General features: G+C 39.8%; 1 protein-coding gene across 2 annotated transcripts in view; it reads right to left on the reverse strand.

The window, feature by feature from the left end:
- Positions 1–21,343, reverse strand: part of ripor1 (RHO family interacting cell polarization regulator 1) — a 144,017-nt gene that overhangs the window by 75,899 nt on the left and 46,775 nt on the right. Inside the window, exon 1 of one of the 2 annotated variants that reach the window (XM_038705630.1) lies at positions 9,178–9,447. The exons of the other annotated variant lie outside the window; for it this stretch is intronic. Within the exon in view, the coding sequence (XP_038561558.1) occupies positions 9,178–9,196 (19 nt within the window). The 5' untranslated portion in view covers positions 9,197–9,447. Of the gene's footprint in view, positions 1–9,177; positions 9,448–21,343 lie in introns of those variants that run through there. 2 annotated transcript variants of the gene reach the window in all.

Consider the following 21,343-nt stretch of genomic DNA (forward strand, 5'->3'; position numbering starts at 1 on the left):
AAAAATGACATGGAGTTCCCCAGGGGTCGATCCTCGGGTCTCTCCTGTTTAATTTGTACATGCTGCCAATTGTCCAAGTTATCCAAAAGAACAACATGCCTACCACAATTATGCAGATGACACTCAGATCTACATAGCATTATCAGCTGACAAATATGGTCCAATTAATTCACTAACGAAATGCATTGAAGAAATAAAAACTGGATGCTCTGCAATTTCCTGCAACTCAATACCAATAAAACAGAACTTGTCTTCAGTGCCAAAGAGGAGAGACTTAAAGTTATTCCTCACCTCGAAACCCTTACATTAACGACCACAACTCAAGTAAAAGATTTCTGTATAATTATTGATTCAGAACTAAATTTTAACAGCCACATCAAAACCACAACAAAATCAGCTTACTGTCACCTAAAAATATATATCTCAAAAGTCAAGAATTTCATGTGCAAGGAGGACCTTGAGAAAATCATACAGGCATTCAACTTTAGTAGGATTATTGTAAACAGTGTTTTCACAGGCTTCTCTAAAAGATCGATTAAACAACTTCAGCACATTCAGAACGCCGCAGCTATAGTTTTAACCTGTTGGAAACTGCCACCCTTTTCCAGGGAAAAATAACCTGCCTAAAATAACATTCCTAAAATTAATCAGAAATAATTCCTCAACCATTTGGCCTAGATGCATAATTCTGGTCTCCTTTGAAAGGTCAATAGCTAAGGTACATAAATCCATTGTAAATTAACATATTTATTTTACCATTACTGTATAAATGGAGTTGCAATAATGAAAAATATCTCCTATACTCTCCTGGTAAAAAAAATATATTTTTAATGCAATAAACCTTCAAAACCATCATCAAATAGATTATAATGTAAGTGAAAATCTTTTAATACACCTGTAATGCAACTGTAACTGTAAATTTAAAACGGCAAAAGTAAGTCAGCGGTTGTAATTATATATGTATATTGGCACGTTTGTTGTTACTTTTATCTAGCTAATTAGTCTGTAATTTTGGTGATTTGAGTGATGTGAGCCAGGGACGTCACTAGGATTGAAAGACAGGGGGGCTTAGCCCTCGGGGTAAGCGCAACTTGCGCTTTCAAAATATTTGCACTTGCATTTTTTGTTGCTGTATTAGAACCAGGGCTGGGGAGTAACGGATTACATGTAACGGCGTTATGTAATCAGGATACAAAAATAAAGTAAATGTATTCCGTTACAGTACAGAAAATAAAGACGTAATCATATTACAGGTACATTTGGTAAAAACGGGGATTACTCACAGGGATTACTTTAAGCAGAAAGTTTCCCTGAAACAGAAAACGGAGTGCTATTTGCTATTTACGTGTATGTTTCCTGTAAAAACACAAACCTAGGGAGGCCCCACCCCGTCATGCAGACTCTGTGCAGACAGGTTCCAGCTACCAGTGAGTGAAAACGGCAGCCGGACCCGAGGACCGCACACAGCCTCCAAGACCAACGGAGGCCAGTCTGACCACCGGGAATGCAGTTCGAAGGTGGTTTTCTTGCTGGTTTAGCTTGTGTCACTCCGGGGCTGAGTCAACTAATGAGTCTGTGCTCGGCCCTGTTCATGCCGTATTCACTTGGAGGCTGCTGATCGCAGTTTCAATGCCCGCTTGCCCGGTGCTGCTCCCCGCAATCATTCCCCGCTGGGTTCCCCCGCCCCTGGCCTGAAATACTCCAGTGTTTGAGTAAAGGTGTAAACCTAAACACACACTAGTAGCTGCAGGCTAACTGATCTAAGTAGATAATGGCAGCTAGTTAGCAGACGTTAGCTGACTTGCTACAGCAACAAGCAAAGCTATGTGTCCATCAGGGAACTCGTAATTCACAGAGATGAGGCAGAGTAGCCGGGAAACATCAGAGAGAAAACCAGAAAATATTTTCCATCAAATATGATCCAGTAAAATCAGTGAATAAAGTTTTACTTTTGTACAGTAATCCGTGGTGCCCGTCCCAGAAACACTATTTTCCAGCAGCATCATAAAAATTTAGAAACTTTTCATTGGACACTAAATTAATTCAGGCCCCCCAGTGCAGGATAATTCATTACCATTTTAAAATAGTTTTCCAGGAAATGACACACACTAAATTTTCATTAAGAATACCTACAAAACATACACACATATGTCATTGACGGGCCAGATCCTGCCATATGACGTTGATGGGATATTTTATAATGATGTTTCTCTAAAAATACACTGAGCAGACAACGCATTTGATACTCTCTTGTCTTTATTTGCGTATTTAGTATTGAAGTAATCCGCAAGTAACTAAAAGTAATCAGGTTACATTACTTTTATTTTGTGGTACTTGGATTATGTTACTGATGACATTTTTTAACAAGAAATAAGTAATTGTACCAGATTACATTTATAAAGTAACCCTGATTAGAACTACACTCATGTCAGCAGCCATCGACACTATCATGAATCCTGAAATCTGTTACCTGGCGGGGGTTCTGGTGGCCCTCCCCTTGAAAATTTTGAGCATTAAACACTTAATTTCCTGCATTCTGGTGAATTTTTCTGCACCAATTTCTGTCTTTCCTGCATCAATTTTTGGTGGCAATGTTTTTATTTATACAACGGGAAAATTTAAATGGCAGGTGTCATTCTGTGTTGCTTTCATATATGTTTCTCCTGTAGATCAACTTTCTAATATAACATCATCCCTGCTGAGTGAACACACATGCAGATGAAAAAACAATAATTTTGTCCAGTCCATTTTTTAATCTGATTTGGCTAGCTTCTCTCACTCACCAGGATTCAAAGAGCTGCTAACACTGGTTGATTAATGTTAATATTACTGTAGCTAGCTAGCCAAGCAAAAATGTCAGATAACTCTGTTATAAGCCTTTTAACAACATAGTGTAAGGGTGCGTTCCGATTGCCCTGTAGTTCCCTGCTAAGTGCACTGCACAGGGTATTCGGCCATTTTAAGTGAGATTCCAAACTGCAGGGAGCAACATGTTCACTGCAAAGGGCACTGTGATCTGTGTAGGGAAGAAGGGAACAACGATTCATCAGTTCGCAGGAAGATGACAAGAAATATTACCCTTAAGCCTTTGCGCCTCATAGCAAGCTAACAATAGAGCAGACCACAGAGTTTGTAAATCTGTAATTATTGTCGTTGTAACTAATGTTATCATTATTTATATGATTATTTCAGAGGTTAGGTTGCCTAAAAACAACAATGTTCATATGAATCTTTTTTAAGAATGACGCAGCATATCTTTATTAATCCAAACACATTCATTCACAAGTTACATACTGTACATTTTAATAGAATATAAATAGAAGAAGTTATGGAAATATAAGTTTTGTAATTGTATCAGTTTGTTTTAACATATATTCAATATTTAATTTCAGTAAATGTCCACAGTAGCAGCGGGTATCCGAGGTGTTTACGTTACCTGGGTAACACACAGCGGAACTGACCTGTGCATTGATGATGTTGCAGGGTGTTCCGAATGGAAGAATTTTGTCGAGGGAAGTTCCCTTAACCGACATTCCCTGAGCAGGGAGCAACATAACAGTAAATGGTAACTTAAATGGACTATAAATGAGCCGAGTGGAATGGATTTAAAGAAGCAGCAGCATGAAAGGGATGGCTGTAGAATGGTGTTTAATTTATTAGTGTATTCTTCAAGTGGAATGGATTTGACTGACGACGCTCTGAAAGGTGAACAAACAGATGTGCTGAGTTTCAGACAGTAAAAGTGAGTGGGTCCAATATCATTGGTGTTAAAAAGTGGGTGTGTATTGTCCCTCCCACATACAATGGTTCCGACGCCCATGTAATGTTAGCTTTTAGATACATCAATGCTGCATGGGGGGAATTCACTTAGGCCAGACTGAGTTCTTCTGTAGGCTGTGACTTAAATGCTACCCAGCTGCTCATGTAAATGTGTTATGAAGTAATAACTATCTATCTAATTCCTCTCTCTCTCTTAGAGAAGTTGCAGGTCCAAAGAATGCTATTTAATTAGACTAATTGCTCGTACTGCACTGTGGATTGGTTCAATCAGAGTGTGATTTGCTCTGTAGTTTGGCCAACATACACACATACATACGTAAGCTGTTGATAAGGATCCTATTTAAAGTGGCTACTGTCTGAATTTAATAACCTGATGGTGGAAGGAGTAATGATTACTATATGTATGGATACATTTGTATATGTATGATTGCTTTTATTTTATGATATGGGTGGATATGCATGGATAGCCTAACCATTTAGGAAACATCTACATATTTATTTAATTTATTACAGCCAATAAATGCAGAAGGTTAAGTGGGTCAGAATAAAACAAATATCATATAAATATTTAGTTTAGGCTATGCCTTGGTGCCTAGACCTGCCAACAAATGTCTGTTGTTAGAAGAAAGCAAACCACCCCATATTTCCTTAGCCCTGTAGACCACTACTGACCTGTAGACCACTACAGACCTCAGAATCAGCTGCCCTGCCAGTCTCCTGCTTCTCTCTCTCTCTCCTAAAATATCTTCAATATCCATCTGGTCAATGAATGGAAGGATATACAGCAGCATTAACAGGGACACTATAACATTTAGTTTTCACTGACAACAACATTTTATGGGGACTGATTGTTTAGAAATAGGCTACTAGAGATATGTAATACAATGGCGTTCATATTATCAACACTAGTGTTTTCCATAGCCAACTACAATATCCCCTTTCTTTACCTCAAGTAAGTTAAACGTAGCTTAAGTTCAACAAGTAAGAGTCACTAACAACAATTTACAGTTTCACTCTGTATCACTCACTATGCTGACTGAATCTTCCTTCACCATGTCTGTGTGTGTGTCTCTCCATGTTTGTAGTAACACTGTTCGGCAGCTAAGCACAGCAGCCATGAAAGGCAGCCTCCCTCAGGGTCCTAGTGCCTGACCACAGTAGGGATTTAAATTTTGAAGCAGTGGAAACAACAAGAAGGATTACTTTAAGCCAATAAATATATTATAAATTATATTTGTATAAATATATATATTTCTACAGTATTTATCAATATTCTTGTTTCTCTTTGTTGAGTACACGTCTGCACTGTAAAAAAAAATTCAAAAAAAGTATAGATATGAGGAGTGTCAGGGCTCAAGAGGTTTGAGGGCTTTGTGTCTGTAAAGCACTCTGAATGACTCTAGTGTTTGGAAAGCGCTTTATAAATAAATTTGCCTTGACTTGCCTTGCTTGACAAGTGCATAGACTGGCACTTGTTTAGAGAGGCTGCCATTAGTTTTAAAAGTAATAGTGCTGGGCAACGATTAAAAGTTTTAATCGGGATTAACTGCATGATTTTCTTGTGATTAATCGCAATTAATCACATTGTAATGCGCAAAATTTAACAATGAATTCTAAAGTGCGCAATACAATTTTAATTTACATATATTATATATATTAAATACATAAAAGTGCAATAACATGTGATTTGCAAACACTTTAAATCTCTTTACACAGTAGCAATAAAGATATTTCTTGTAAATCTCAACTTAAACATTAATGTAATGAAATCAAATATTAAATCAAAGCTATTTGCCACTGCCAGGCATTACCTTTTATCTAGCTTGTTAAAACAAGTTACCATCAGTCCAGTTTTGTCTTTGTTTTTTTTTTTCTGAACAGGTATCAGCAGGCATCTTTTATCAGGGAGCAGCATAAACACTATCGGATGGACGATGGCAGAGGGGGGTGAACATATGCACTGGGTAGCGGTCGTCTTGTGTGCATGTGTTCACCCGCACAAACTTCACTCTGTAAAACACTTGGTAGCCTATGACGTTACAAGTCGCGGTGGATATTTTACAAGCACAGATCAGTTAACGTAAAGTAACATTGAACACAGGGTGCAGATGTTGGTTTCGGTTGTTTGAGTTGTTTGATAGGCTGTGTCATTAACAAGCGGCTCACCTGCTGCCGTGAAAACGGATCGCGGGTGGAAAAATATGGAACAAAGATGACAGCGTAGTCTGCTGAAGCCTCCCTCCACTGCTTGTTTGGATGGATGATTTGCATCAACATTCTGCCCCTCCTGTGACCCATGGTTTGACTGTATGTGTATTCTGAGCCAGTGAACAACAGACATAAAATAATAATAATTTTAAAAAACTGAGTTAATGTAAGATAAAATAATTCTTGGTGTTAATTAATTAATGCGTTAACGCGTTAATGTGCCCAGCCCTAAAAAATAATAAAGCTTTATTTAAGTTTCAAAGCTAATAGGACCACAAGCTGCATGGCTAACTAGCTAACAGTAGCTAGCAGTAGTTAGATACTTTAGTAACAAGTAAAGCTATCTGTCCATCAGGAAACTCCATTAATCACAGGGCCTGGCAGAGCAGCCGAATGACATCAGAAGGTAAACCAGAAAATATTTTCTCCATAAAATATAACCCAGTTTCACCAAAACCAGTGAATAAAGCTGTGTTTTTGTACAGTAATCAATGAGGCCTGGCCCCCAGAAACACACCAGTGGCATTTATTGTTTTTCCAAAGTTGTCTGTCAAACTAGCCATCTGTCCCTGATTCCCAAAAGGGAGGGACAGAGAGATGTGAAAGTAGAATGACATTACAAATATGGCCTCAAAGGTTTTTCCTAGTAAAATGTGGCCACTGACAACGCTGCATATTAAGCAAGGTGAACACAGTCATTCCTTAGTATAAATTAAAGCTTCATGCTTCATGTTTCCTCTCCTCACAACAACCACTTTTTCGTGCATTGTTCGCTCCCACCCCCACATAGTGAAGAGAAAGTTTAGTTTCAAAACCAGGCCCTTCCCTCCCTCTTATTACTGTCTTATGGAGAAGGAAATCCAGAAGGGAGTAACATCCTGCGAGGAGGGCAGGGTCAGGAAAAGACCAGTTCAGTTTATGGCTATACTGAGTCACAGGAAAAACCCAACAGCTTTACTGTACAGCCATGCTTGCTCACTTCCAGGAAAAGGACAGTCCCTGAAGGGGTTTTAGCAGTGAGCATAATGCCTGATAGTTAAAGTTGTATTACTGTTGTGTGGTAATACAGAATGGACGTATAGGATTTATCTGCACTTATAACTGCATTATACAACAAAGCAGACACTCTGTTCACTTTAATGGACTACCGATCTCTAGCATGTATGTCACCGAATAGGCTACTGCAATTTTGTAAAACCAATGGCTGGCTGGACAGTAAGAAAGTATTACAAAATTTTAACGGAACAGTTTGGAGAATGCACGTGTTTGCTTTCTTTGTGTGTGAGATGAGAAGACTGACATCACCCTCATGTCTGTGTGTTAGAGTGGAAGTGTGCCAATTTTACACATCAAACTCAATTCATAATAAACTGACTACAGAGATCATAATAAACTGAATTTTTTTACAGTCCGCATAATAATATAAAAGATTATACATTATAACACAGACGTAACATGCAGCGGGGGAAAAAACTGTATTATTATAGTCAAATTTTAAGACTCCCAGTATCTGAACAACCAGGAAAAGTTTCTGTTTATCTGTATCACCTGGGGTTCTACTGCAATTAGATGTAGAATGTGTACAAATATTGTTGCGTTTGTGTTAATATATTTATGTGAATATAGCTATACTTGAATATGTATTTTCTTTGATTATAGATTTATTATTTTTGTATATTTTTTATTTTGTATTATTGTTAATTATGGCAATTAGGGTATACAGTGAGTAGTATACTGTTTGTTTTTTACTACTATTTTATTTTATTTTATTTCTCTTTTACATGTTCAAAATAAAGATATCAATCAATCAGTCAATCACTATGATAGAAGGATTGAGGAGTTATATTTTGCTAAATGCAAACTTGAAGATAATGGACTAACACGCTTACATAGAGCTAGACACGACACTGAAGTCAAAGGCCACAAACTGAATAGATGCATAATGTAGCTGCCACCGCTGATGTCACACCAACTCAAACTGACCAACTCACCAGTGTATAGTAAAGCGTGGCATTACCCTGATAAAGAAAAATGAATGTGAAAATGAATATGGCACTTCACTGTAAATACATATCTACTTGCTGCCATGAAACTAAAGAAATGGAAGGAGTAGATATACTGATAAAACCACTACTGTTCCATATGTTCCAAAGGAGTATATTGAGAAGTAAAGACAAACACAAGAGGAAGCTGATTTAAAAACTGATGTTGATGTAAATATTTTCATATTGTAGCTCACTAATACTATTAACCTATTGACCTATCTGCTAGGGTTGGGCCGATACACAATGCCATCGTCCATCGCCAATGGCTGACAGACATTACAATGTTGAGCCGTCATCATGATTGTTACCAAGTAGTGAAGTCTGAGTGTGAAACACATGCCTTAATAAGATTACTAGACATAAAGATGTTTCCTCACAAACAATTGACACATTATAGAATTTTGTTTCAAACTAGCTTCTGGTTACTAAGAAAGTAGGAAGGTCTTCAGTTTAGTGAGCCGAACTTCAGCATAATATGCATTTCCACAGCAATGATGCCATCAGGATAACATTCATGTCACACAAACACACAATTTTTATGTCATGTCTTTGTCTGTCTTGACCACTGGCAGTGATGTAAATCATACGGGGGGTGTGGGTTTTGTGTTTTGAATATTGTGAATAGTGATTTAGTTTTTTAACAAAAACAATAACAAAATAATGTGTCAACAACTTTTCTGTGTTAGACAAATGCCAGGGCATGCTGACACAAAGAGAGAATTCTGCACTAACAGACAATAACTTTTGGAAAATACCGACTCGTCTTTGACTGTTGAAATCTCACATTACCTTAAGCTGAACTTCACAACAGATTTTTACACAGAACGGGGACTGTAGATTTTGTCCCCCTAATTTATACTGAAATCACTTTAGGAAGGCATCTCTTCACAACAGGAGGAACGATGACAGCAACCAAAAACTGTTTGAAGGTACTGTACACACAAGACACAAGACAGAACATATGAATCTATCCTTTAACAAATACAAACCAGATCCAAAATGGAACAAGTTATCAAAACCCAACCCTGACTATACGTGATATCTAGAGGCAGTAGCAGGGCCTTTTAAGGTGTCCTGAGAAACACCAAAAGTTAATGATTAGCAATGAGCTAGTCCCACTGAGCTGGACTACACTGGTTCATACCTCCATATCCACTGTACATGGTAGCGGTGATGGTCTTTCTAGCGATGGGTCCACCCAAAGTGCTCAGTCCTTGCTCCAAGCAGACTCTTACTTGGTGTACTTTGGTATACTGATCTCTCAATTTTCTTTCTCCTTCACTCTTACTCTTTTTGGCATCTGGTTCACTTCTCTTCTCTCAATCCTGGTCTATTTCCCCATTTCTCTTCCCAAATCCATTTCCACTGTCACAGTTGTTCGTCCACTCACCAACTGATCCTCCCTCCCTCTCTCCCTTTCTCCCTCTCTCCCTCTCTCTCACACTGATAAGAAGAGGAGGGGCAGGGGGAGAGAAGGAAAAAGGAAAAAGCAAGTCGCTCCTCCCTCTTCTTCTTCCCTGCTGACATCACCGTTTTTTCCGGCCCCTCCTTTTCCCTGTTGAACATTTTGTTTCTGACAAACACCACATAATTCTTTACCCAACATCCTTCCACCATAGTATCGATATTCATTTTCCCAAAAATATCTCACTGTACAGTTTCACTGCAGGTTATTTAAGCCAAAAGTTAAATTCTCATATATAGTAAATATGTACACACACTTCTCTAAATTGTTTTGATTATTATCTGAGATGGAACATGGAATACATAGCATGTAAACCACAGTGCCAACTGGTGGGGAAGTGGAGTTCTACTGGCTTCCTGGGCAAGCAGACATGATATCACATCAGATTTCTCGATTAGGAGCAGAACAACCAATGCTTTAAAAAAAGAAGAGTCGTGGAGAACACTTGACTTACAAAATATCCGGGCCCTTATTAACATTTGGGAAAAGGACTGTTTGGAAGCATCTGCAGTCAGCTTTTAGAAACCAGATGGTGGACCAGATGAGTTATCTGAGTAAACTGAAACTACAAAGCAGGGGCGATTTTAGACCATTTTTAGGGGTGTGTGGCGCCAAAAAAATAAGAATTAAGAAGTAAAAGATGTCGGCACAAGAGGCAGCTGTGGCAATGTGTTATCACTCAAAGACAACATCCTTCTATTAGCGATGAATCTCTCTATGTATTCAGCTGTTATCAGTGGAGTGATGCAGAGGTACAGGGTGATGATGACCCCAGTCATGTTGATGAGGAGGGAGAGAAGAAAAAGGAGGAGCTGCAGGAAGTGCAGCAGAAGCTGCAGGAGGAGGAGGAGAAGGACAATGGAACAGAAAAAACAGTAACAGGTACAGGGGCAGTGTGCAGGGCTGAGTAGGCAATCATATGTAGAGATAGAATTAGAGAATGGCTTATCATTTGCATATTTATTACTGATGTTATTCTCATGCATATGTAGCTGTACAATCAGCAGAGGCAGAGTCCACCACAGGAGAAGCTGAGCCAGGGAGAGGCCTACTCAAAGCTGAAGATGAGGGATTTGATTTTTATGCAAACACACACACTGCTCTATTTTATGGGACTGTATTGTAGTTTTTGATTATATTTAACTATTTTAGCACTCTGACTGGCTGTACACATAACATGTTGGTAGTAATATACTGTAACTTACGTTGGGCATATTTGAAATGTTTGCTACGTTCCCTATGTATGAAATTAGTTTAAGTTTAATGTGAGAATATTATACTAATACAAATCATTTATACTCAAAAATAAAGATTTTTACTAACAAATTAAACTCAATCAGCAACAGAAAACTACTTCTTAAAAGAGAAAGCAAGCATGTAACAAGATTTAACTGAAAACACAAAATTGAACACTTCAATTAGTAAACACCTTTTACAGCCATCCTCCTCTGAGGGAGTAAACACGAGCACACAGCTCCACACTGCTGTCTGACCCTAACTGGTCCACTGACCCCATAGGGCTCATTTAAACTAGGGACGCTGGGGACATGTCCCCACCACATTTTGGAATGGCTGATTTTTTGGGGCTGATATTTGTGTCAGTAGAATCTGAATTTGAATTGCTCAACTTGAATAATTGCATTAAAAAACTGAATTTGAATAGAATAGTTTGAATTTGTATTGTTTAACTTGACACTTTATATATGCTTCCTCTAGGCAATATTATCAGGAAACACTCCATAAACTTCCATTGTTATACAGATGATACTCAGTTATATCTATCGATCAAGCCAGATGAAACTCATCAGTTAGCTATACTTCAATGTGCCTTCAGGATGTTAAAACCTGGATGACCTGTAATTTTCTAATGTTAAACTCAGATAAAACTGAAGTTATTGTTCTGGGGCCTAAGCACCTCCATGATGCATTATCTAAAAATATAGTTTCCCTTGATGGCATTGCCCTGGCCTCCAGCACCACTGTGAGGAATCTTGGAGTTATCTTTGATCAGGACATGTCGTTTAAGTCTCACATTAAGCAAATTTCAAGGACCGCCTTTTTCCACCTACGTAATATTGCGAAAATCATAAACATCCTGTCTAAAAATGATGCAGAAAAACTAGTCCATGCATACTTCTAGGCTGGATTACTGCAATTCCTTATTATCAGGCTGCTCGAAAAAGTCCATTAAGACTCTTTAGCTGATTCAGAATGCTGCAGCACGTGTTCTGACAGGAACCAGGAAAAGAGATCATATTTCTCCTGTTTTAGCTTCTCTGCATTGGCTTCCAGTAAAATTCAGAATAGAATTTAAAATCATTCTTCTTACCTACAAAGCTCAGGTCAGGCACCATCTTATCTTAAAGAGCTCATTGTACCTTACTACCCCACCAGAGCACTGCGCTCCCAGAATGCAGGGTTACTTGTGGTTCCTAGAGTCTCCAAAAGTAGACTAGGAGCCAGAGCGTTCAGCTATCAAGCTCCTCTCCTGTGGAACCAGGTTCCAGTTTGGGTTCAGGAGGCAGATACCATCTCCACATTTAAGAGTAGGCTTAAGACTTTCCTCTTTGATAAAGCTTATAGTTAGGGCTGGCTCAGGTGAGTCCTGAACCATCCCTTAGTTATGCTGCTATAGGCACGGGGGATTTCCCATGATATAGATACGGGGATTTCCCATGATGCACTGAGCTCCTCTCTCCTCTACTTTCTCTCCCTCTGTATGCAACCTCATCCCATTATTGCATGTTACTAACACAACTTCTCCCCTTTCCCGTAGTCTTGTGCTTTCTCGTCCCTCTCCTCTCTCCTCCTATCACTTCCTGCAGGTTTTCTGGCTCTGGAGCTGTGGAGTCTGGATCTGTGGTTGCGGGTCACCTGCTGCCCCCGTGTTCCTGCTCGAAACCCTCTGTTACAATAATTGTTCCTAGTCCTATTGTTATTATTGTAATTGTTATCATTAACACTACTATAAATACCTTTACCATTTTTCATTTAGTCTATAGCAACATCACCTTTACTGTCTGTACCTCTGTGTGTATATTGTGTAGGCTGCCTCCCTCCCCTCTCTCTCTCCTTCCATCCCTCTCTTTTTCTCTCTGTTCCTCGCTCTCCCCCGCTCTCTCTCTCTTTCTCTCCCTCTCTCTCCTTCACCCCCAACCGGTCGAGGCAGATGGCCGCCCACCCTGAGCCATGGTTCTGCTCGAGGTTTCTGCCTCTTAAAAGGAAGTTTTTCCTTGCCTCTGTCGCCTAGTGCTGCTCTTGGTGGGAACTGTTGGGCTTCTGTAAATAACATCACAGAGTACGGTCTAGACCTGCTCTTTTATGAAAAGCGCTGTGAGATAACTGTTGTTGTGATTTGGTGCTATATAAATAAAATTGAAGTGAAATTGACAGTTCAAGGTCCTTCAGGAAGAGCAATCGAGTGCAGATCAAGCCTGCATTCTTTCAATAGCCAGCGGGGGGCGACTCCACTGTAAATAAAAACCTGAATCCATCAGAAATAATGGCAAAATAAGCTTCCAACTCAGTAAACACTTTTCTTACGAGGTGATCTCAATAGTCAGTTTCAAGTCCTTTTCAATACAGCATGACGTTCATTTAATAAATTTGTGGTCCTATTTCGAGGAAAAAAGCCAATAAAGCAGGTTATGCTTTAGGGTGGGTATTCAACACCATCACTTTTTGCAGCATGGTGAAGCATGACAAAAGGCATCATTCTCAGGTTTGTATAAACTTATATAAGAAATAGATTTATATACAAGTGATAGAATGCCTGTTAGGCTACCTTGTAAGTGTCAAGTAGATGCCATGGTGACCTGTCAATCAAGTTAGAGTGACTTCTACCTACTGCACTCAAATGCAAATTTAACCATTGAAAAAAACAATTCAGCTGTTCATTTTTTCCTGTTCCTGTTTTTCCCTAGCCAAAATAAGCATCCTGGTTAAAATCACAATTAACGTGAATTATGGATGCATCTTGTGAACCAAGCTAGATAGCTCAACATGTCTGTGAAGATTCTCAGTCATCCAGGTCATAGTTATCCAAAGAAGGTTAAAGTCAAGGGCAACTGGACTTGGTTGAAGATACTGGAAGACGTTTCGTCCCTCATCCAAAGGACTTCTTCAGTTCTGACTGACTGGCAGGGAAACTCAGCTATTTAACCTCAGTGGGGTCGATACCGCTGGTTCGTTAGTGCTCCTGGTTGTTGTAATGACAGTCATTATGGTCGTTAGGACTACCCGAGGTAGACTGAACAAACATCGTTGGTATCTTCACCTGAGGCCAAATGCTTGTTGAGTTTCCTGGGAAGTGATGAAAGGACCCTATTGACACTGTACTCTTACTAGTATTTATTGTCACTTTTGGATCTCTTATTGTATTGATGTTTGTTGCATGTTGTTTTCTCATATGTAAGTTGCTTTGGATACAAGTGTCTGCCAAATGAGTAAATGTAAATACACATTTACACTGAAACAAAAAATGCACAGAAGGGATAGATACAAAAACGTCTTTGGCCACATGTTCTCATCCACATCACATCTAATGTCATCTCTCGCTATGCACCTGGATAGAAACACTTACTGGTTCAGCTACTCCTCTCTCTGGCCCTCTTCCTCTCCCTGGCCCAACTATTTCTCCCTTGTTCAGACATTATTCTTTCTTTCTCTCATCTTCTGTGTTGTTCTGTATCCACATTGGATAATCTCAACTCCAGAAAGTCCCCTTTTTGCTGCATTGTGTATGTAATTGAAAGAACTTCAACACCTGGCTATGTCTGTGGTTGAGTGGAATCAGCTGAGGTTGGTCTATTTCACCCAAAATTTCTCAAGGGTTCAATGATAAGTTCATTCGGCATTGCTTATCATCTGTTTCACTATAGATTTTGAGCTGCTATTGTAGCAGAAGTAGATGCATTATACATAATTTAAGGTTTTGAAAAGGGTGTCTTCATTTCTAACATGTTGTGTGCTAGCATTTGTAAATAACACAAAAAAGCATTCATAGTTTTGGTATTGGGGAATCTTGTATGTAAAGAAAAACTGGGAAATGGGTTAAATGACTATTTTGTGGAAACAACACGAATTGTGTTAATGGTATGTATGGTATGAACAGACCAATGTTGCGTTATTGTGTTTAGAGTTTTAAAAATGTGACTACAAATTGGACAAAAGGATGTTAGCAGTTGTAAAAAACTGTAATACAGCACTTTTTCACAGCTTACACTGCATCACGATAAAGCTGTTGTTCCCTTGCACTTTTTTTTTTGTTTAACTCAGTAATGAATGTGATTGAAAATGTAGCGAAACATGAACTTTCAGCAAAACATACTAAAAAAACTAGAAACTACAAGTACACAAAAAAGCTCAATTACAGAAACGTGAGTAATTGTATTTCGTTACTTTTCACCTCTGCTATACATGATGTAAAAAGTGTTTCTTGCTGACAGACATACTCTCCACCTGTCTCTTACTTTAGCTGTCTCCATAATAAAAGCTACTGGGGGAAATAACAGATCATGGAAAGAAAACTCTTTCTAAAAAATGAAGAAAGTTGTTTGTGGTCCTTTTGTTGTTCAGACCTACAATGAACACTGATTTGAACTAGACAGTGAATCAGAAAACAGATCAAATATAAAACTCGAGTGATACACTTGACTTTAATCACTCCAGTATGAAACTATTGCGATGTTCTGATGTATCAGATCAGTCTGATCAGCTGCAGCGTCCAATCAATAACTGATATTCAATAAGGGGGCCAGTAAAAGACTTTGGTGAAGGCTGCTCTCGTGGATCCTTGCTGTTACCTATTAAGACCTATGGTGCCATCTACAACAGCATTCTAAAACCTAAGGGTTTTCTGAAAAACTGTAGCAGATAGAAACATTTGCCCTTGTGTTCAATCACATAAAAAAGAAAATTGTTATTATTGTTATTATTATCATTATTACCTCCAGATCATGCAAATCTGTCCCTTTTGGTAGATAAATTTGTCTGAAAAAGGTACTTATTTTTTTGCCAATAATCTCGCCTTGCTTGTAGCTGAAGAATCCCCACAGTGACACACAGCCCAATGAAGGTTTTCATTTCTTTCACCAACAGTTGTCCACTTACTGCTGGATGGAGTTTCACTCCAGCTTTGTTACACATCTGAATTTGTCTCCGTCACAACCGGCAAACTTGCTGAAATGATCCCTCTCCTGTCAAAAGGACTCCTGTCGCTCCATTACTCAGTGACCTCCACTGGCTTCAGAATCAAATTCAAGTCACTAATGCTTGCATACAGAGTGTGACTACTGGGTCTGCATCCATCTACCTAAACTCCATAATACAAGTTTATGTTCCTTCTCGGCCGCTACGCTCCTCCAATGAACGCCGCCTTGCTCTGCCATCCCTACACACAAAGCAATCCCAGTCCCTGTTCTCATCTGTGAGACCACGAAGGTGGAACAAGCTACCACACGCCATCAGAGCAGGGGCGTCTCTCTCTAACTTGAAGAACCTCTTGAAAAAATCATCTCTTCAGAAAAATCCTCTCTTCACTTTCTTTTATAACACCTCTAAAACGTGACAGGCAGAAAATTGGATACTTGACACTGCTCGGCCCCAGTCACCAGGCATGGCCGATTAAGCTGAAAACCAACCTATTACTGGAGTTCCACAACTACTGAAGGATTCCAACTTGTTTTCTCCCACCGGACTCCTGTGAGGTAAAGAGGGAAAGCAGGCAGTGAACCAAACCACTGTGAGGAAAGGGAGCGGGGTCTTAAAATGTTTCTATACGTAAAACACACTTTTATGGCCCTTTTTGAGTTTGTTTTGTTTTACTATTTACACAATTATTCCAATACCATTATATTATTTAATGGTTTTTAGTGGGGGGACAACCTTCAATTTCCCCCCTGCGATTTCCGATTGAATAGGATTTTCCCACGGTATTTGAGCTTCTATTATAGCGTCACCTAAAGGCCAAATTGTACCAAATTTTTCATGTGTCATGGGGAATAAATGTCCCAAATTTGGTATCAATCGGACTTGTGGTTATGGAGATATAAAATGAACGTAAGTCTATGGGATTTTTTCTATGGGATGTCTTTAATCTGCAACAGCGCCGCCCCTATTGGTATATTTGGGTGAACTTTGGTCCATGGAGTCAGGGGACCATGCTGAACAATTCAACACAACTTTCATGTCCATCCGACTTGTGGTTATAGAGGAACACATTTTTCGTGTTAAATAGTGCCACCCAGGGGCTAATTGCACCAAACTTTGCACAGCCCCTGCCAAAAAAAGCTAGAAAACGACTCTTTTTACATTAGAGTCAATGGAGCACATCCATGAAAGTGTCGGACTTCAGTTAGAGAAAGTCCTATACTGCGTTGTGATTGGCCAGCTATGTATTCGGGGCATGGCTTAGCGAAGGGTCAATTGACAAAACCGTCTGGCACCAGTCTGCAAAAACAGGTTTTAGAGAAAAGTGATAAAAAGTTGTGTAATTTTACATTTTTAGAGCAGAAGACAATTGGAGCAATGATGCAGATGAATCCAGGGATTAAAATAATGAAAGAAGTTCGACTCTAAACGAAGCCGTTTTTGAGATAATTGCAAAAACGCAAGTTGACTGTTATAGCGCCATCATGAGGTCTATGAGGGTAATTTTTTGGAGGGTGGAATTTGCAACCTACGTGCCAATTTTGGTGAGTTTTCATCCAGCAGTTTTTGCTGCCCAAACACTTTTAGCAGAGAAAAAAAAGAAAGAAAGAAGAAGAAGAATCAGAACAAAACCAATAGGGCTCCAGCAGCTTTGTTGCTTGGATCCCTAATAATCCCTTCAGTTTCAATAGGGACCTTGCATGGTTCGTGCACAGGCCCTATTAAAAACCAGAACGAATACAATAGGGTTCCCAGCTCCACTGGTACTGGGAACCACAATCTTGGTTTCCAGGTCAACAATAAACAAGACTGTACAGACATTGTTAACACCCTCTACAAGAAGGGCCAGAATAGTGTACCCTGCTCAAGAGACGGGTACACTCCTGAGGACCTTTTATGACTCTGTTGTGGCGTCAGCCATCTTCTTTGGTGTGGTCTGCTGGAGTAGCAGCATCACAACTGCGGACAGGAAGAGGCTAAACAAACTGATTAAAAAGGCCGGTTCTGTCCTGGGATGCTTGCTTGAGCCAGTAGAGGTGGTGGGAGAGAAGAGGAAGAGAACAAAGCTCTTTAACAATGCCGAGCAGCAGCGGAAACAGTGTTTTAACTATGAAACTTAATTCATAACCCTGACTCATGCAAAGTACCTCATCTGCATTTTGGTGAAATGTAGGGAAATTATGCATTTTACCAATGACTTCATAAATGTGAAAAATGACCACTGATTATACAACTAGCCAGAATAAGTAAAGACACCTCTGAGGGTGTGCCTCACTGGCACATAAGAGGATATTTGCAAGCATCTTCCACTTTCTTGCCTTCCTCTCTTCTGCCCTTCTTGTGGTCCTACATCCCTAAATTCCAGTGAAGGCATTTAATCACTACACCTCTACTTTCTCTTCTTTTCCATTATAAAGGGTCTAAATTACAACTGATCCAACACTCCTTATCTTCCTTCCACCATTATTTAAAGAGGCACATACAACTATATAACAGCAAATTTAACTACAACTTTTGAACACCTTCCATGACTGCTGACCAATTTTCAAAGCGTAGCATAGGCAGCCAATAGTTTAGTTAATTTCCATTCATGTACATTTTCCGTAATATGAAAATCAACTTACAACTCAAAACTGAGTCCAGATAGCCAGTCCATCATATAGTTTTGTAAGAAAGTAAGTAAAGTTTGTTTGCTTTTACAGATAAAAATCGCAAAGTGCTTCACAATAAAATGCAATACAATACAACAAAGTAAAATACAATGCATAAGAAAATTTTAAAATCAACGGAAAACATAGAACAAACAACCATAAAACCCCTCGTCTAACTAAAAGCCTGCTTGAATAGCAGAGTCTTCAATTGCTTTTTAAAATAATCGACAGAATTCACACAACATAGCAACAACGAGCGTTGATCATAAGTCCGAGCAGCAGAGACACAATCGTTAGACGATAGGGCTGATATGACAACAAAAAAGATGAGAACAAACATAGAAAGTTGACACAGATGCAATGCATCAGTGGCCAAGCCAAACACAGGCGCCATCTTGCCGTTAATTAATCACATTATCTGGATTTTCTGACACAAGTTTTAAAATGTTGATCATTATATGCACTATTAGGGAGTTCTCAAATGTTTCCTGATGAAAAATAAATAAATAAATAAAAATGTTTATAGAGTTATCGCTGTGATTTTCAAGTTTTAAAATTTTACTTTCAAGGTACATTTTCATAGCATACTAAAAACAGTTAACCCAAATATCAATTTAAGAATAATGGGCTGGATAAAGAACCACTTGGTAAAGCTTCACAGTGAAGTTTAATGGAGGCTGGAATGTTAATATAAGACACAAAACACAAACCCAGTGCCCATATGCAACGCACACACACACACACACACACACACACACACACACTATGTCACGGCTATGGCAGCATCTGGCCTATCAATGACAAAAAACGTTGTTTTGTGGGTATTCTTGATGATATTTAAGAGTTTGTCATTTGGAAAATCATTTTAAAATGTTGATGACTCCTTCTGCACTTGTATTAATTTAGCATTCCAATGAAAAGATTTGTCAATATAATGCTGCTGAAGCATAGTGTTTCTGGGACCGGGCCACACTGATTAGTGTACAAAACACAATTTTTTTTACTGATTGGATGACTGACTGGATCATATTTGATGGAGAAATGCTGGAAATCTGGTGAAAATATTTTCTAGTTTTCTCTCTGATGTCCCCTGGCAGCTAACTAGCTGCTGTTATTAGCTCAGTTAGTTGTGCAACTACTGGTCAAATTAGCTCACTCTGTCTGTACTGGGAGCACGGAGCACCGGGGGAGTGTTAGTTACCATAGACTGTATAAAATGTATTGACGCCTTTACTCAAGCACTGGAGCTTTCAGGACAGGGGAGGGGGGCCCAGCAGGGAATGATGGAGGGGAGCAGCGCCAGTTAGCCATGTTGCTAGCGGTTCTATTAGCTCACTCAGCCCCGGATGCCAATAGCCAAACCCGGCAAGAAAATCACCTCGGGACTGTATTCCCAGTGGCCAAACTGGTCTCTGTCAGTCTCGGAGGCTGTGTTCGGTCCTGGTACAGCTGCCCTGTTCACTCATTGAGAGCTGGAACCAGCTGAATCCACAGAATCTTCATGACGAGTGGGGGCGTAACGTTAACACACTTTCGGCGCAACTGGCAATTATAAACACCAATCAATATCTGTGACACACCCCTTTCTAGTATGCTTCCTGGAAACTTTCTGTTTAAAGCAGACTAAGTCAGGTCGAGCAGCCGATGACTGATACCTATCTTCAATTTGGATATGCTGTCCCTGGAAGAGTGTTATGATTGATAGAAAGTTTAGAAGGAGTTATGCTGCGTTCAAGACCGGTCGGAACTGGGATATTTCCCAGTTGAAACTTCCGACTTCCCACATTAAAGCGTTCCAGGTGCATGGTGGTGCATGACACCAAAAGTGAATGAAAACCATGGCTAACTTTGGCAACGTGTACACACAGTTGCACCCTCAGCAGTGTTTTAGGTGTTAATTAAAAGGAGGCAGTTTAACTGCAACAACTTAATATAACATAATAGCTTATAGCATATAGTTACTAGTTAAAGGTTCAGTGTATAATATATCTGAGGATCTATTGAAATGCAATATAATATCCATAACTATGTTTTCAGTGGTGTATAAAGACCTTGCATGATGAACCCATACGTTTTTATTACCTTAGAATGAGCTATTTATATCTACATACAGGAGGCACCCCCTGCTGTGGAGGTCGACATATCGTGTCATCATGTTTCTACCGTAGCCTACAGCGAACAAACAGCGCTGCAGAGCGCGTTTCGTCACTACCTTGAAAGAGAAGCAACAGAAGAAGTAGCAGCAGAAGAAGTAGGAGCAAGAGCAAGAAGATGTTGTACGTTTATTACTACTAGGTAGTAGTAGAAGATCTCCTTTATTAGTACTGGAATTTTGGACAAATGGAGGACCACAGCTATTATTTAGCACAAGAGCCGACGGAGGGGGAATCTGCTTCGAAGAAGCGAAAGCATGATGAAGCCAGACTTATATGGGAGCGACGCAGGCAGAAATCACGGTTAAACATCGGTGTGGCCATGGTTCTCAGCAGGAAACCGGTGTAGTGCCAACTCCAGGTAGGGAATGAGTCCTTACCCCAAGTGAAGGAGTTCAAGTACCTCGGGGTCTTGTTCACGAGTGAGGGGAGACTGGAGCAGGAGATTGGCCGAAGAATCTGAGCCGCGGGGGCGGTAATGCACTCGCTTTTCTCGCACCATTGTGGCGAAAAGAGAGCTGAGCCGTAAGGCAAAGCTCTCGATCTACTGGTCGATTTTCACTCCTACCCTCACCTATGTTCATGAAGGCTGGGTCATGACCGAAAGAACGAGATCGCGGGTACAAGCTGCCAAAATGGGTTTCCTTAGGCGGGTGGCTGGTGTCTCCCTTAGAGATCAGAGTAGAGCCGCTGCTCCTTTGCGTTGAAAGGAGCCAGTTGAGGTGGTTTGGGCATCTGGTAAGGATGCCTCCTGGACGCCTCCCTAGGGAGTTGTTCCAGGAACGTCCAGCTGGGAGGAGGCCTCGGGGAAGACCCAGGACTAGGTGGAGAGATTATATCTCCACACTGGCCTGGGAACACCTCGGGATCCCCCAGTCAGAGCTGATTAAT

Source organism: Micropterus salmoides, unplaced genomic scaffold (genome assembly GCF_014851395.1).
Source record: "Micropterus salmoides isolate LMB-PRFRI ecotype aquatic unplaced genomic scaffold, ASM1485139v1 Ms_hic_scaffold_8, whole genome shotgun sequence".
In the NCBI taxonomy this organism is placed as follows: Eukaryota; Metazoa; Chordata; class Actinopteri; order Centrarchiformes; family Centrarchidae; genus Micropterus; species Micropterus salmoides.